General features: G+C 35.2%; 1 protein-coding gene across 4 annotated transcripts in view; it reads left to right on the plus strand.

The window, feature by feature from the left end:
* The window catches only part of PXDN (peroxidasin), an 82491-nt gene that overhangs the window by 12856 nt on the left and 52199 nt on the right, over positions 1–17436 (plus strand). For all 4 annotated transcript variants that reach the window (XM_086875950.1, XM_086875951.1, XM_086875952.1 and 1 more), the window contains exons 2-3: positions 12882–12953; positions 14589–14660. In XM_086875950.1, coding sequence (XP_086732076.1) covers positions 12882–12953; positions 14589–14660 — 144 coding nt within the window. The remainder of the gene's footprint in view (positions 1–12881; positions 12954–14588; positions 14661–17436) is intronic.

A 17436-nucleotide genomic window follows, 5' to 3' on the forward strand; every position in this document is an offset into this window, starting at 1 on the left:
TAAAGCTAGCATAAACCTACTTGTTTTCTTCAAGTTTTCTTTTTTAATATAGAAAACAGATTTTTTTCAGTAAAAACTGTTGTTTTTACTCAGAAACACCCTGTGAGGGGTTCTTGGCTTTCTTTTGGCCAGCAGTTCTTGCTGCTCTCCTTGCCCATAGTGTCCATCAATTCTCAGAGTTAGTGAGGAATAAGCAAGGGAAGAACATTTGGTTTCACTCTGAATCCTTTCCCTGGTTTGGTCTGTGATGTCTGAGAGAGGGTGGCTTGACAGGTGGCATGAGGAGGAGCTGCCTCCTGAGCAAACCTGCTCCTCTACCCCTGGGGCTTCACCAAACAGGACCTGCCCTCAGAGAAAACCATAAAATAAGCTGAATTGGGATACGGCTTGAAGGGGCAGGTTTGGGCAAACAGAGAACTGTATGTGCCCCTTCATGAGAAAAAGCCCCCTTCCACTTTCCTTCCTTGCCAGGCTTGCCAGGGATTGGAATGCCACCAGCCCCTGCTCTGTGCTTGCCTGGGCTACTGCCCCAACCTGCCAGAGAAAATGTTCTACCTCAGAAATTTTAACAATTTAACTTTCACAAATTGATTTTTAATAAATATTGAATCATTACACTAGGTATTTATTATGTGGATATTTTAAACCATCTAATAATCCTTAAAGGAAAGTACTTAATTTAATATTTAATAATTTAATTTTAGAGATAATTCTGGTATTTTCATTCCACTTTGGCAAGAGAAATCAGATGTTTGAACTTTCTTTTACATACACACTAGGTCAAAAGCCTCATTCTTTATGTTTGAGCTGAGGAAAGACCCCCTTGAGAATCCCACTTGCTATTATTTGCTGTTACTGGGCAGCATGGCTGCTCTCCATGTGGCCCAAATGGCATTGATGTGGCCTGAGTACAGCTGGTTTGTATGGGGTAATAAAAGCGAGAAAGTAAATTGAAACATGTTCAAAGTAGAAAAATCAGATTAAATTATAACTTTAAAAAAGCCATTACAGTCTGAAGACTGAAGAAGGGTCTTACATTTTATAATAAATTGCCTTTTTTGCCTTTTATGAATTTTACCTTTTATGAAAAACATGGAAATGTGTAAAAACATTTTTCTGTCTATAGACATTTCATACTTTTTTCTTTATCTTTAGTATTGTGTCCATAAGATGGAATAATTATGGAGAGATTCAGAAGAGTGATGTCTAATTGATTGTTGACTTAATGCTGCCAATAGTAGAATTGCTAGGAAGAGGGTGCATGACAATGCAAAATAGGTGTGATCTCCTAAGGGGCCAATGGAACTTAAAAATACTGAAAAACACACAAGACTAATAAGATTTAGTTGGAAATTTCAGATACATCCATAATTTTCAGTAATCCAGTTTTCCAAGTTTTTTTTTAAGATGTCCAGTCAATTCAATTTATGTAGAGAAAGAAGAAAATAAATGTGCAGGGGAAGAAGTTGTAGGCTAGTATTACTAAATTCACCTCTATTTTTGCAATGTGAGGTAAGAGATGATGGGTATTGATTAGGCTATGGCACGTAATAAAAATGTATAAAGCATAATGTTTATTATTAATCTTTTGTTATTCCCTTGATGCATTCTGTAAGATTACTTGTGCATTCTGTAAGGTAACTTGTTCCCTAATGAGTAGTAGCTCCAAAACTGCTTTTTTTTTATAATTTTGATATCTGTGTGAGGATGGACATGACATAAGAAGAAAAGGGAAGCAATAATCTGTTCCTGGACATTCCCTTCTCTGGATGTCATTAGGTTGGGTACTTTAAGGTTGAATGTCTTCTGGTAGTCACTTGCATTACTCTTCCTAGGGAGAAAACAACTTCTCCCAAGAGACAGGAACGCCCAGTTGCCTGCCTTTAGGCTTTCTGCACTCCTGAGGAATGGGAAGATAAATATCAGAGGAGTCCTAACACCCCTATTCCACTGAGTTTTCTTTGCCAGGAGCAGGAGGAGCTGGAGGCAGAGTCAGAAAATAGCTAATTTATCTGCTCTTGCAGCCTGTTGTTAACCTCAGGAAGCAGAAAATTCCATTCTAAGAGTTGCAGCTTTTTCATTGAGGTGACCTGGGATTTTCCATTAAGTGGAAGGAAGACCTGTTGCTTTGTCTGACACCAGGAATCCAGTCTGCAGCCACATGATAGAGTACCTGAATTTTTGTTGTTACTTTTATGCAAGCCAACAGTGTTTCCATATTAATTGTAAAACTTCCTCAGCATTCTACAGGAACAGCTATCCATATCAATTCTAATACCTCTAAGCCTACGGGAATCTAATATGCCTACCACCATTGGAAACAAGTGAGAAGTACAAAACAGTTGTAAATATATTCCAACAAAATCTGCCTAGTGTAGATGGAAGAGTGATACATAGATTTACAATGAATAAAAGCTTTTGAGTTGGATTTAGATGTTATTTTTAGATGCAGTAATTCCTTCAATTTTCCATCCTTTGGCTTGATGTTGATCCTGTATTCCAGAACTGCTTTTTGAATTGAAGGAGACAAAATGGGCATTCTTTGGTTGCAAGGTCACTGGCATTTTAGATGCCGGATGTTATTTATTGGCATAATAAATATAATACAGGCTCACATGCACTGCATCAATGAGGCTGCCTGCCCTGAGGAAAGAAGTCCCTAAAACTGCAGTGATGGGGAAACCACACTTATATAGTGATCTATTAGTTTACCAGTCCAGTTTCATTCACAGCCTTCACCCCTGTTTTCAGATGTAGGGTCTTTGTTGCTGAGAGCTCCACCCTGCACTGATCCTCTCCCAGCATAAGGGGTACCCAGCTGAGTGCTCCTGTGGGAGAGGTGCTGATGTCTCAGAGTTAAAAGGATGCTTAAGGCACTTTGGTAATACATAGATGATTATTCTGTGTTGGTTTTTAATTATGAATATCCATTGTCCTGACTGTAAAGAGAGAAAGAAATCATCTGCCACAGAACAAAATCATAGCTGTAATTTTTCCTACCCATCCTATTTGAAGTTTCATGATTTGTTTCTTTTCAAATTTTTCAAGAACCGCTGGGAAAAAAAAAATAAAGCAAAAAAACCATGAACTTCAGTGTTTGGATTTTTTTTTTTTAAGAAAAATGGTCACTGCTATTCCTCTCTTAAAGGTGTTTGATTTTGTTGAGCAGAAACTGAAGACAAACATGCTCAATCTGAAGTTGGGAAGCAGGGTGAGACTATCCCATTTTTAACAGTGAATATAGTTTACTACTAGAATGGCTAGCAAGTCATTAGGTTTTGCTTGATTAATGGTCTTGAATCACATTTTTTTATTTATTTCTCAAAAAGATGGCTCAGCTCTGAAAGCAGTAATTGCCTTAAGATGGGAATTTCTCTAGTGTGTGACTTCTGTGAGAGGTCAGGGATGATAATGTTTCTTTCTGGCTTTCAGTTCTTTCCTCTGAGAATATCAGTATTTTATGGGTATGGAGTTTAGAATTAAGCATCCCTGTGACACAGAGAAGTGCAGAAACAGTATTTATTTTACAGAATGGTACATGGGAGGAAAATAAGACTAATTTATGACTGTGGCATAACAGCAGAATTTCTGTGGGCTTTTCACAGTAGTAACTCACAGGACTGCTAACTTTAAAAGCAAACAAAACTAGTGCATTTGTTTCAGCAGTTCATGCTAAGCCATAAACTAGTCAGCTTCCTATTTTGGTGTCTTCTTTAGCCTACTATAGAGGACAAATTTGGTTTTTATTCAGAAGTCCAGTTGAAATTTTATATTTTTAAATATTAAAAAGGAAATCAAGAAAAGGTTGCATCTCCAACTGTCACTAGTCCTCTAAAATATTTCAGTGTATCATAGCTCTTTATGCAGACTGTGCCAACCATTATTTCGATCCAAGACCTTCACTATCTCAGATTTGTGTTAGTACAGTGCACAAACACAACTGTCATGTTCTATTTTATTGGGCTTAGCACAAACACAGGACAAAAAATCAGCCCTTTCCCAAGGTTATTTCTGTGAAAAATAATCAGTAATGAAACATATGGCTGTGCTGTCAACAGCCTTTTCATTGTTTGGTTTTAGCAATCGATCCCCCTGAGAGAAATAAAGACAGATTTTGCCTTTTCTTGTAATTTCTCAGACTGCAGAAACAGCAATTGCATCTCTTTGAATTCTTTGTCCATGCTTTTAAAAGGAGGGGTTTTGGTTGTGGGAGTTTGGGTTTGTTTTGTTGTTGTTTTTTTTTTTTGTTGTTGTTGTTTTTATTTAAGATAGCATGAGATTAGAAACCATTCTAAAATAAAATTTCTAATTTCAAAATAATTTCTGTAGTGTATGAATTTTGGAGGAACTTGAAAGTGGATGAGATGAAAAACCACAATCACACACCTGGGTAAAATTTCCATGTATAATTTTTGACAATTAAGCATACAGACCTAAAACTTTGGACCAGCAAATCCCACTTGAGTCCTTTTAATGGCATTTTTAATGGCTGGTTAAAAATATTGACGACAGGGGCAGCAAAGGGATCTAAAGACTTAGTAAGACAATACTGTATTGCATTTCACTGAATTAACATTTATATGTTTTCCTTTCAACTGTAATGGCAAAATAATCGTTAGTTAAAACAAATCCTTAGCTCTTTTAGAAGGATATATCATATGTTCTGCATTCACCACAGTTGTAGCTGGTAAAATAGAGTTTTTAAGACATGTGAACTCAAAGTTCCTGTCAACAAATCTTGCATATTTGTACAAATCAGATATTATTTTAATTAGATAGTTGATATATCATCTAGACTTCATTACTTATATTTTCTGAAGCATGGGTTTATGATCAAGGTGAGTACTGATAAATGTTGTGCATTCTGTTCTACAGCTTTCAATATTTTTGTGGTCCTACCATTTACTTTTGTTACTGAAATTACAATATACTAGGTATTGTTGATACCCCCATACCATGTAAGAATAATGTTTTAATTTCCCATCTCAAAATGGAGTGGCTTTTTTAATGTGTTGCATGCTAATGTAAAAATAAAAATATCTCAATGTAAATTTGAGAAAATTTACATATTGTATGTAATAGTTAGACTGGGGAAGATTAATCCAGAAAATGAATTGCCAAGAAAGAGGAATGATATAATTTTGTTTGCAAAAGAAGTTCTAGGACTAAATCTGAAAAAGAGCCAAAAAAAAAAAAAAAAAAAAAAAAAAAAAAAAAATCTTGGTCCCTCTAGTATTCTAGCAAGTGTTACACTGCTAGCAGAGATGATTACTGTAAGTAGTGCTATAGCTGCAAGTAGGGTTTGGTTTTATTTTTTTTTAAGTGGTGGCTGTGTCTTTGTTTGTTCAACAAAGTGACACATTTTTTTACAGGGCAGTAGTTAAAGCAGTATTAAAGTGCCATTGACATCATCTAGTTACTCCACTGACTTGATTATATAACCTCTTTTGTGCAATTTTCATGCTCTGCTCTGTTTGAATGTTTTTACTATGCTGATGGCTGTTTTTCATTTCCTGCTGGGATGACCTTGAATAAAAAAAGAATAAGAATAAAGTAGACATAAGCAATGTAGTCTTGCTGGCATTTGCAGATCTTTTGTTCTGCATTGAGAAACAGCAGTTTGGTGTTTAAGGTATAGTTTGTTTCTGCTGGATAGTAATTAATCTGAAATGGTTAGAAAAAAAAAATATGTTCTTGTGGATTTAGCAATGGAAAAATCATCCAGTTATGACAATTCCTACCTTATGAACACATCAGAAAAGTGCTAAACACATGATGGCAATTCTTTAACCTAAATTAATTGATTTAACCTATTTAATCTACTAGATCTACAAATCAAATGTTTATCTATTAAAATGCTACCTTCTGGATTTTTTTTTTAAGGAAAATGAGATTAGCTAGTTTACACCTTTTTCCAGATTGAGTATGTATCACACAGCTGAAGGAACTGATTTTCCATTTTGTTACTTCTTGTTGCATTTCATAACTAGCCTTACAGATGAACAAGTACACTGTATTTCACATAAGCATCTTTTTCAGACTGTTTATATCCATCAATATCAGAAAGTTATGACAATGATAAATCCATAATTTTTAAGTAGCTTGCATTATTTCTGCCCCACCTGCTTTTAATTTGTCGGATTAAAGTAATGAAGATTGTATTAGTGTACGTACACTTTACGGTCACTTATAGAGGAAGAGGTTTAACTTTAAATTGTTTTCACTCAACCTTTTAAAATCATCTACCTTTGCAGCAGAGGTTGGACACTTGAGAACCTGTCCATTTTTGAAGTACAGTAGTGCTCTTTCAGATTTTTCCATTTTGCTGCTGTGGTGATTTTGCTTGTCTGAGGAAATAATTCTAAAATTTAAGTTAATTCATGTCTTAAATCAATGCTGAAGTACTGGTTACCCCTTTTAACAAGATAATGAGATACTTACCTTCACTGCTAATAAAAATCAGGATTTTATTTCAATGGTAAATGCTTTAGTATTTTGCTTTTAAATGATGTCTGATAATAAAAGTCATTAATGCATCAGCATGGCATTTGAAATAGTGACTGCATATGACTACAACATATGACTAAGTTGATTTCATCCAAATTTCCTTTGTCTTGCCCAAAGCTAACAGATACACAAATATTTTCAATTTAAAGTATGACATGAGATGCTTTCAATATGACAAGCTAAAGAAAAATGCAGTTCTTTGAAATTTGAGTTTAAATACATTGTCCTAGTTTGCCAGTAGTAAATTTGATATATTTGCTTTATTCTATATTTATACATACTGGTTTTGGTGACACTCCTAGGATTTCGGGTTTTTTTAGAATTATTTTGTTTTACTTACTCTCCATGTAGTGTTCCTTAGCATGAATGTGATCTTTAATCTATGATGCCTAGGAGCAATATTGTCAACAGTCCCTAGAACAAATATAACAAGTCTAAGTGCTATTTGGTGTTTAGGTTTTAATGTTGTGTGCATTTATTGTAATTAAGCAAAGTAAGATGATGTTTTCATTTTTGGACTAGAAAAACAGATGCTTGGAGATGAACAAATTATTCAAGGGATCTTCTGAAGTTGGGAAGTCCAGTGATACAAAATAGTAGGTCTAACCAAAAAGTACTAAATAAGACATAGATTCATGTTACAGAATTAGTTGGCATCAGTACAACTAATGAATGCTTGGTTAGACCAGCTGTATGTTCTCCTCAGCCTTAGCAGTGAAACAATAACAAATTTATTATTTAATGTGAGAAGGAAATAGGATCAAAAGTCTATTTTTGTCTATTTATCTTTTTTAGTACTGGGAGAGGTATAAACAAAAGATGAAATTACACATTGTGCTTAAAATCTTCCTTTTGCATATACAATTCTCTTCTCAAACATTTTTTAATAATAGGAAAATGTATCCAAAGCAAACCAAGTTATCCCCTTTACTTTAGTCTAAGATTTTACAGCTGTGTTGGTGATTCTAGCAGCTAAAGTTCTAAACTCTGTCCTTATACTACATTTTATAAATCTTATTGTCACACCCAAGCAAATGTCTTAAATAAAATGAGTTATATTTTTGCTTTGATTTCTATCTTATAACTAGGAAGATGGAAGTGGATAACCAAGACTACTTGTAGTTGTGATACTAGATTTGAAATCTCTTTAATTGTCTCATTTCTGTGACACACTGAGCAATTTTTTTTGTGAATGCCCTGATGTTTTGCTTTGCATGCATACAATATCTCCCAAGATAAATGTTTTTAATTACATCATCACTTAATACAGTGTTTCTATATCCGTGTTAGAATTGGCTAATTATACGTATCTATAGAGAGAAAGATGCCTACAGAAGAAGCAGTAGCATAACACATTAAATTTTGGGTTTAATTTTTTTATTAATAATCTTAGTATTGTGTCATGACACTTTTTTTTCTGACACAGATTAAAATTGAAAAAATGAAAGCCATTTTTAATGTACTCTCTCTAGCAATGGAGGGATCTTGGGGACATCCTCCAAGCCCTAATAAGTCACAGGATGTCTAGCCCTCAGGCAGAGATGAGAAGCACATGTCTGGGGTGGATCAAGCAGAGAAGCCCTGGTGTCTTTCCCACTGCTGCTCCAGCAGTTCTTTACAAGGAATTTTCACATTTGTCCTGCTTAGGATGATACTTTTTGTAATAACTGCTGACTAATGAGTGATTATTATTTGAGATCAATAGGTTATCATTGGTGGAGTGATGACTGGGAGTGATCACTTTTGGTGTTGAGTATCCACAATCTGATCCAAAGGTGGCTGCCTTTTGAGGTGCATGATGAGAGCACAGAATATGTTCTTAACAACCCTACATTAAATCCATTTGACTTAGAACAGTTAATGATTTTTCTGAATTTGATGAAGCAACAGAATCTTTAAAATTCAAGCATATGCAAAAAGGGATCTGAAATAATATTATTAAAATACGTGAAGTCTAACCTTTTATAAAAGTAATGAAATAAAAATTCTTACCTTTCCACCAGGTATGTTGTTTTGCAACAAATAGAAAAAAAAATAATAAAGGAATACTGCACTTCAGACATTTTATTTAAAAATTTATAGTTTTATGGTCAGTACATGGTTTATCTAAGTAAAAACAATCCCTTCTCTCATATATTCCTGTATTTCAAACAAAACCTTCTTTAATTAATTCTTGTAAGTTGCTTGATGTTTAAGGTCAATGTTGTACTGTTTGCTGTGTACCCTGTCATATGTGTGACTGTCATATTGCAAATATTTATGAAGGTCTTTAGTTTTTATAAGGTGTTATTTTGCAAACTTACAATGAATTCATATGGTCCAATGCTGCCATACCATATCAGGATGTTTTACCAGAGAAACCCTCTTTTATTTTTGCACACTGTCAGTGCAAGCTTTAAAGAATGTCCTGTAGTGCCAGGATGTGGCTTTTTAATTTTTTTATATACTGAGAAATTTTCACTCTGTTTGATTAGATAAAAATATTGTCAAAAGTTAATTTTCAGTGCTAAATTGGAAATAGTTAAAAATGGCCTGTGTAAAGAGGCAAGACAAATGGATGCAGTTAGTTCAAATAAAGAATTTATTAGGAACAGGATTCATTTTAATCCAGACAAAAAGTGTCTGCAGCTCATTTCTCATTTGCTTTGTGACAGAAAAGGAAACATATACAAATATTGAATTTACTTATATGCCATACATCTGGCTCTTTCAGACCTTCCCACAGCCCCGTTCAGGTAGTGGCACGTAGGAATCCTGCAGAGCAAGAGTGTGCACACCCTGCCTGGCTGTTTGCAGGGCTGTGGGACCACGGCCATTCCGAGGTGCTGGAATGTGAATCTCAAGGGCATCCAGTTGCTAAATTGACCGCCTGCTCCCTGGCACGTTCCTGGCCCATGCAGCCTCGTGCTCTGCCGAACATTTCCTGGTCGTGCTCCACGGATTAGCACGGAGCAGAGCTCCTGAGTGGAGCCAGGAAAAGAACCCTGACAGTATTCAGTCTGCTGGCTATCATGGACATGATTTGTTTGTGTTATTCATGCAAGACATGCTGCAGAATGATGGGCTTAGCTTCTGTGAAAGCCTGTGTGGCTGAAGATTTTGAGGATTTTTCAACTTGAATTATGTTTTCTAGCTATAGTTTTAAGAAGTAAATGTTTTCGCTTTGAAGCACTTAATGAGATGATCTGAATTAGATGTATTAGATTTTTATTTTAAAAAACAAATGCATGACATTTAGCTTTGGATTGTTACGCCAAATTGTTATATACCCTCAAATTCAATGGCATCATCAGAGGTGTTTGCATCTCTTTAACTGATTGTTTCATTTACTGTTTGGACATTAGGAGGGGGGAAAACAGCAGTCGACAAGAGTGGCTTCCCTCAGTTGGCTTTTTAACCTCCTGGTGCACTCAGACTGGTCAGTGGGGAGTCAGACTCGCTCTGCCCCAAAGCACAGCATCCAGCCAGGATGTGTCAGTTTGTAAGAGTGAAATGGGGAGCAGTGACAAAGGTGAAGGAGAATTGAATGGGCAGGGAACAAGCTTTTGTGAGTGACAGTCATGTGGCACGGTTGGGCCCGAACTAGTCAGAAAATAAGGGTCAAGGAACCTCATCATGCTGATTGACCACACATTATTTCAGCAGCACAAAATGCCTTTGAAGATCTGCTCCATAATGGCCTGCTTATCTGCTTGTGCTACCCATACTCATCTTTCAGTTTTAACAGAGTCCTCATTCCTGCCATTCACTCTCCAAGGCGATGCTTCCAATTGCTGTTGGCCTTTTGCTCTGAGCTCTTCTGTTTCCTGAAATCATTCTGTTATCATAACCTGGATATGGGGTCTGTGCTATGGGGGGATGACATTTCAATCCTGAGAAATGATGCTTCTGTTAATATGAAATGTTGGGGGTTGTTTTTGGGTTTTTTTTTGTTTTGGTTTGGGGTTTTTTGGGGTTTTTGTTTGTTTTTTGGCAGTTTTTGTTTATTTTTTTTCTCTGATGGTATGACAGTAGGAATAAAGTTTTTTGCTTTTTTTATTTTCTTCTACTGAATCACATACTGAACACTTGGTTTACAGAGATTTCCTCTATTATTTATGTGAATGGCATCTACCAACCCCTTAAACTAATGCATGCAATGTAAATTCTATTTCCTTTATCCACTTGTTTATTATCTTGTTATACATGGAAATTATGACAGTCTGACAGATTTCTTCTTTATAAATCTTCAGAGGTTATGGTTTATCTTCTTGGTTTGTGAGCTGCTTAACTCTATTTTGGGGGGGATTTTGTGTTGAAAATTAATGAAAGTACTTGGAGGGAACACTGTGAAATGTTGCTTCCTTTGAAGAAGGAAATACTCTTTGAAAGAATGGACCAAAATTATAATCCTACATTTAGTAAGATTATTGGCTTTCCCCCTGCCATTTTAATGTAATTGTAGTACTGACTTTGAACAAAACATACATATTCTTTATCATTTTGCCTACAGATACAAAATATACAGTGCTCTAGAGAAAGCATGTGTGCTGTGTCTTATTTCAGCTCTTTTTTCTCATAACTTTATGTAGAATGAAAATGAATAGGTAGAATTTCAAACTTGATGTGTTTTTTAGCTTTAACAACTTCATATGAGAAGGGCAATAGTGTTAGGAGTTGAGATAAATTCAATTATATATGGTACTACATGCAGCAATAGTAAAATAATATAAATTACTTTGCTTGGTGTTCCTAATCCCCAGTTATTCTCATGAGTTACTGCAGAGTAGATTGCACACATCAAAAGGGGGTTCACTTGGTTGCTGACCCAGAGGGCTGGCTCCTTGCTTGCATTCATGAAAGTTAATTTTTTATTTATTGCCTTTGTGCCACTGTAGGGAATAGACTTGCTTTTCATATGGATAAATGTATAATATTTTATGTCTAAAAGAAGAGGTTTTTAGGAGCTGAATACTGGTGGTTGTAATGGTTGTTTGAAGCTTTTGAAAAGTACTCAGGTTACAATATTTCATTCATGAATATTGAAGCTTTTGCACTTTTGACTATTTGAATCAAAACTGAAATGCTGCTTTGGAACACAATAAACTATCAGATAATCTAGAAAAAGCAAGAAAGCAAATGGTATGTCATGTCCAATGATTCTTGCAGGGGGATCTGCTGTTCCTTCTCAGTGCAGGTTATGACATTCCATGGTTGTTTAGAATATCTTGGCACCTGAGGTTCAGAGGCAGCATCTCCTTTTCGTCAGGAACATATATGTATGACACAAAACATCTGAGTGATGAGCAAAACATAATACTGTTAAAGTAGAACTAAAGAAGGTGTTTTTGTGAAGAACAAGTTAGAGCTGTGAAAATTTGTGCTTCTAAATCTGGAAATCCTCAATTCTCTGAGTGTTGTGTAAGGGGGATGTCCAGCACAGCTAGGGAGGAGGACAGATTTATCATCCTGCTTTCTTTCCCCTGGTCCTGTAGTCCTCCCCTCACCTGAGTGCTCTCCCAGGAAGCCTGTCCATTTTGCTTATCAGGCAGAAAATTATTTCCTGGTTGGTCTGGGTTCTTTTACATGGGTTTATTGCTGGTTCTAACCAGTTGATAAACCGATTTGGAGCTGCTGGAATACAGTAGCCAGACATAGAGTCAGGGGAGAACAGGAGGTGGCAGAGGTGGGAAGCTCTGCTGCCCGCTCTCAGCAGGAGAGGGGTGAGACTGGCACAGCCAAGGTGTTTCCCCACATCCCTGCTCCACTTCCACCTTGTTCCCTGTCCCTGCTCTCTCTGCAGAACTTTACTTGAGAAGTAGGCTTCCTTCTTCTTGGAGAACTTCTCATTGAGCTATAGAGCTAGCAGGGAATTGAAGGTGGTAGAAACATATAAAAAATTAAGAGCAAGTAAAATTAAATAAGGAAATGTCTAGCTTCAGGCAGCTGGGTTTACATGTCTTAAAAGCAAGACAACTTAGTTTTTTTTTATCTGATGTAAATGTTTCTATATCTGTTTGTTTATAAATAAGCATTTTAGTCCTGCAGTATTACTTACAAACAGCTTTTATAGTACAGACACAATTCATTTTAGTGAAATACTGAACAACCCATTACAAGTTGCTTCACTGTGGAAGAGAACATACTTCATGACCAGCTCTTAACTTAGATACAGCCTCCAGCTGACAGCTGAGGCTGGATTTGGTGAATCCTCTGCCTAAACTTGTCAAACAGCATTTGGATTTCTTTTGCTTTGGTCAAAAGCTGTGGTTTATGGACAGAGGCTAGTCAGTCATCACAAAAGACTTGTACTTAATTCAGTTTTTCATATGAAAAAATAAACAGACTCTTTAATATAATGATTTTTATTTTATTTTTTTTTTTTAATTCTACAGAGACCTAAGATTTAATAGGATTAAAGAAATCCAGCCTGGAGAGTTTAGACGGCTTAAAAACCTGAACACACTGTAAGTTCTTTTTCAACCTTAAGACCCTTTCCCTTTTGACTTAATGTGATCAATTTGGTAATGTGTCATATTTGCTCACTTTTCACAGGTAAGTAGCTTCATAAATTTGAGCTGTAGCATTTACTCAGGTGGGAGAAGGGGCGTTAAGACCAAAATATTTGAAGGCAAAAACAGGTGTACGTCTATCAAAATAAAAATAAAATGATTTGCATAGTTGTATTTTATTAATATTCTTTCATTGAATTTCATTAAAAATGCAGACCATTATTGTATGATTTTTTTGACATAGTGCTAAATTGCTTTAGTGGAATATCACATAATAAACCATGGAGTTACAAGAAAGCTGTTCAAAGGCTCAGATGTGCAAATGTGTTACAAAATGTTTGACAAATTCTGACATACTCTGAACTTTCCTGTTCTAATGTGCTTATCAGGACTGGCAGGAGTCAAATGGTTTTGTTCCTCCTGAGCTGCCTTTCATGGAGATTTTTGTTATCATATACAATTGTGAAGAAAAGTCTTTCTAAAAGATCTTTTGCTACCAATAATACAATTAGTATGGGTATTATTACATATACATTTTAACTTTGTATCTCCTCTATCATTCCTTCAGGCATCACTTTTAAAACAAAGGCATGCATGTTTCTCTTCTTTAATATATTAGCTGGCATGAAGAGGAATTAACATAGACAGTTCTTTTTACTTTTAAGTGTACATAACTTATGAATGTGACTGTTTCCCAGAACACAAGTAGTATATGAACTGGAATACAGTAGTGATATCAGTGAACTTTGGATCACTATTTATCAGCAGGCACACCATGACAAATACGCTGACACATCTTGTACTCTATATTCACACCAGAAGAAATGATAGGACTTTCCCTGTCAAGTATCTTGTCCAAATCTGTGTTGCCAAGATATTCCTAGCTGTCCCTATTTCCAGTCTCCTTCGATCATACCTCTGTTTGCGGTTTTGAATTACAATTTCTCCCAGATATCCAGCTCAAGTTCTAACTGTCCTAATCACTGATCTGATACCTGCAAGTCCCAAATAAAGACAGGCAACACTAAGTTTGAATTCACTTCTCTTTGTAAAGCCAGTGTATGAGGGATGAGTGCAAATCTGTACATACAGATGTTCCTGTATGATGTAAAGGGCCCAGTACACAAAATATTGCTAAAAAACATCTGGGAAAAGCCACTTTAATGCACCTGCTAGTGACAAATCCTTGTTTTTATCAGTTTCAAACTGATGTGTAGACTTGATGTGAAAGGTTCTTTTTCCCCCTTCACCTACATCTCAGATACCTGCAAGAAACTACATTATTCCACTTCTGGGTGGGTCTTTTTGGTTTTTGGTTAGGTTTGTGCTTTTGTTTGTTTATCTTTGCTACTATTTCTATGTGTTTGGGTTTTTTTGTTTTTTTTTTTTTAATTCTGTCTAATTTTTTCAGGTTTTCACCTGCAAGATAGTGGTTGAGCAGCTGTAAGCACATAACCTTTCTTTCTCTAACAGTTACAATTAAGAGGAAAAGCATTTTCTATTTAATATTATATTGCCCCTGCTTTTACACTTTCTTTTCCCTAGTGTTCCTTTATGTTAAAATAAGTCATTGTTTATTTTTTTTTGTAGGCTTCTTAACAACAATCAAATCAAAAGAATTCCTAGTGGGGCATTTGAAGATCTTGAAAATCTGAAATATCTGTAAGTTAAATGAATGTCACTTTCTTCATCACTGTGTAAGATCTTCTTCAGTGGGAAAGTTTTCTAATCTGAGATGGTGATTGCTATCTGATTCACTATATCAGGAGATAAACTGCACAGATAAATCTGTGAAGTGAATTTATGGGGTGGGGCAACTGTGTTTCTCTAAGTAGTTACTAATAAGAAACTGCTGTCTGTAGGCAATATGTTTTAAAGGACTTACTAATTGCTGTTATTATATGCAACTTATAATTTAAAAAGGGATATGTTGAAAGGGGTAGGAAACCACCTCTTCAATGGTTCACTGAAATCTTCACAGAGGTACTTTTTGTCCTTTGAAAAGTGGTTTAAAAGTAGCTAGTCCAAAGGTTGTGTCTGCAGAAGCTTGTAACTTACCTGAGCTTATTAATTATCCCAAAATTTTTCACTGAATTCATAAGTGAAAAATTCAATCAAACCCAAAATACCAAAGTATGCACATGATTTGCTGTTAGCTCTAGGTCTTCAGTCACCTTATATTTTAAGCCTAACTTCTCTCTTAACAAACATACCAAGGGTATTAATTATATGAATAAACTAAAGGCATCAACAATATTATTTTTGTCTGTATAGTAGACTAAAGCTGCACAGTAAGTTGTCATGGATTCTCAGCTCCAGTTTCTGGAATCGATCCTATGGAGCGTCATTTAGAAAAGTTTCACTCCATTGTCTTGGAGTATTGATTGATGGTTACTTGAATGACATGCAGAAAGAAAAGGTCACATTGAGATTTTATTGCTTTGGAAACAATTTAGAAGCTGAATTTTCCATGCAGTTTCCAAGAATACAGCCAGAAGAGCTCTGAGGAGGTGGGAGCAGGAAGAAAATCATATCAATTTGTGCAGGCACATTACCTATTTTTCCAGATTGTGCTTGATTATATTTCCTGCTCTCATATTTATGTATATTGTATTTCAGTAATGGAATTGTTTAACCTATACACAGTAGGAGGGAAAAGATTATTGAACAGCCCATTGGCAACGAATGATTAAAGTCAATGATTGTATTTCTTACAAGAAATGTTTGCATGATGATTCTGGTAGTGTAGGACACAAGGTTTTACTACATGAAGTTTGCTAAACTTCTTTCCACAGTCAGCAGCTGTACAAAGATTTTTCTTGATTCTTAATACTTATTTGTTTTCACATGCCTGCCTTTGCCCAGCTGTAGTAAACCTGAAATAAAGCTCAGCTATGTGTTCAGTTTGATGAAAGAGCTAAAAAGGATAGCTGAACTCTGATTTGTTTTTGTTTACTTGTGGTAATGGTTGTCAGTATCTATATTGTTAAGAGGAAGATCTTATTTGCCTGTTGTTTTATGGAAAATTTAAATATAAAGTTTAGTATGGTAATTTATTCAACTGCAGAGAGCTCTTTAAGCTATCCTTTGTTTTTCAAACGTAAACTTTAAGGGTTTTTTTTACCTGTTTCAGTGATTGTGACAAATGTTTAAATTGTATAGCCTTAAAGTTACAAAATTTCTTGTACTGGTCATGTTATCAAAACAGAAGACTTAAATGTAAAAAACCAATACCATTCAGCAGTGAAAGTTTCAGCTGAGTAACTGAATGCTAACTGTATTCTGTGAAATGAAAGGAACAAAACAAAATTTCTTTCTAATACGATCCACTGAAGTAGAAACTGGGGGGAGAGATTGTACAAAAGTTAGAAATACTGCTCAGAATGTACTATATTAAGGTCAAATCACCTGGAAAAATTTAGGTTTAGTATCATCTGGTCCTGTGGATATTTGCAAACCTAACTTGTACTGTCATGTTTCATAAAACTAGATCATTAATCTAGTTTATGACTAGACTTGTTGGTGTTATGACTTCTTTTCTTACGACAACTTGTACTGGATTGCATATGGTTCAGGAAATGTATAATTCCCTGATGAATTTTAAAAAACCTGTAATTTCTCAGTGGTCCTGACTTAGTAAAATGTGAGTATATATAAATATAAAATCTATAACAACTAGTAAACATGCATATATAAAACCAGGTAAAAATATTCGCAGTTACATCTTTTAATATAAATAAAGTATAAATCAGCATAATTTTTTTTTTTAAAAAGCCAGTCTCTGAGAGATAGATGTTAAGATCCATTCTTGTATGACTGCTGAAGATCAGCTTTTTTGCTTTCAAACAAAATTTTATTCAGCAGGATCTAAATCAGGATTTTCAAATGCTTTGTTGTACTTTTCCTTTCTGAAGTAGAGCTTAGAGTTTTATGAGGAGTATATGTTACCAGAACTGTCTGAAGAACACATTTTGACAAAGAATAATATTTTCTCAATTTTCTCTGCATTGAAGGTATTCATCACTTAAAAGTTGTTCTTTACATCATAAAAAGAAAATTGTGCACATGATTTTTAAACTGTTTTTTAGGATTTGTTATTATCTTGTTCTTTGTGTAACTGAAATTCTGGAAATTATAAAAACCATTTTGTGTTATTTTTTGTGCTGTTTGTGATAATAATTTGGTTTTGTATTAATATACTAAAGGTTGGAAAGAAAGAAATGTAATTGTTGTTTTGTTGTGACACTCTGAAGGTCCTTTGTTTCTTTTTTTTCTGCTTCTCTGCTTTTCTGTCCATCTGTCTTCACTCCATATACCTTAGTCTTGGCAATAAGGCTCTTTAGTAAGCTTCCTAACCTTATAATGTTGGTGCAGGCAAATTGGTAGAAACTTGATAGGCTAATTCTTCCTGAGCCTAAAAATCAACAGTTTATTCTTT

The sequence above is a fragment of the Cyanistes caeruleus genome, chromosome 2, assembly GCF_971803275.1.
Source record: "Cyanistes caeruleus chromosome 2, bCyaCae1.hap1.1, whole genome shotgun sequence".
NCBI classification, from domain to species: domain Eukaryota; kingdom Metazoa; phylum Chordata; class Aves; order Passeriformes; family Paridae; genus Cyanistes; species Cyanistes caeruleus.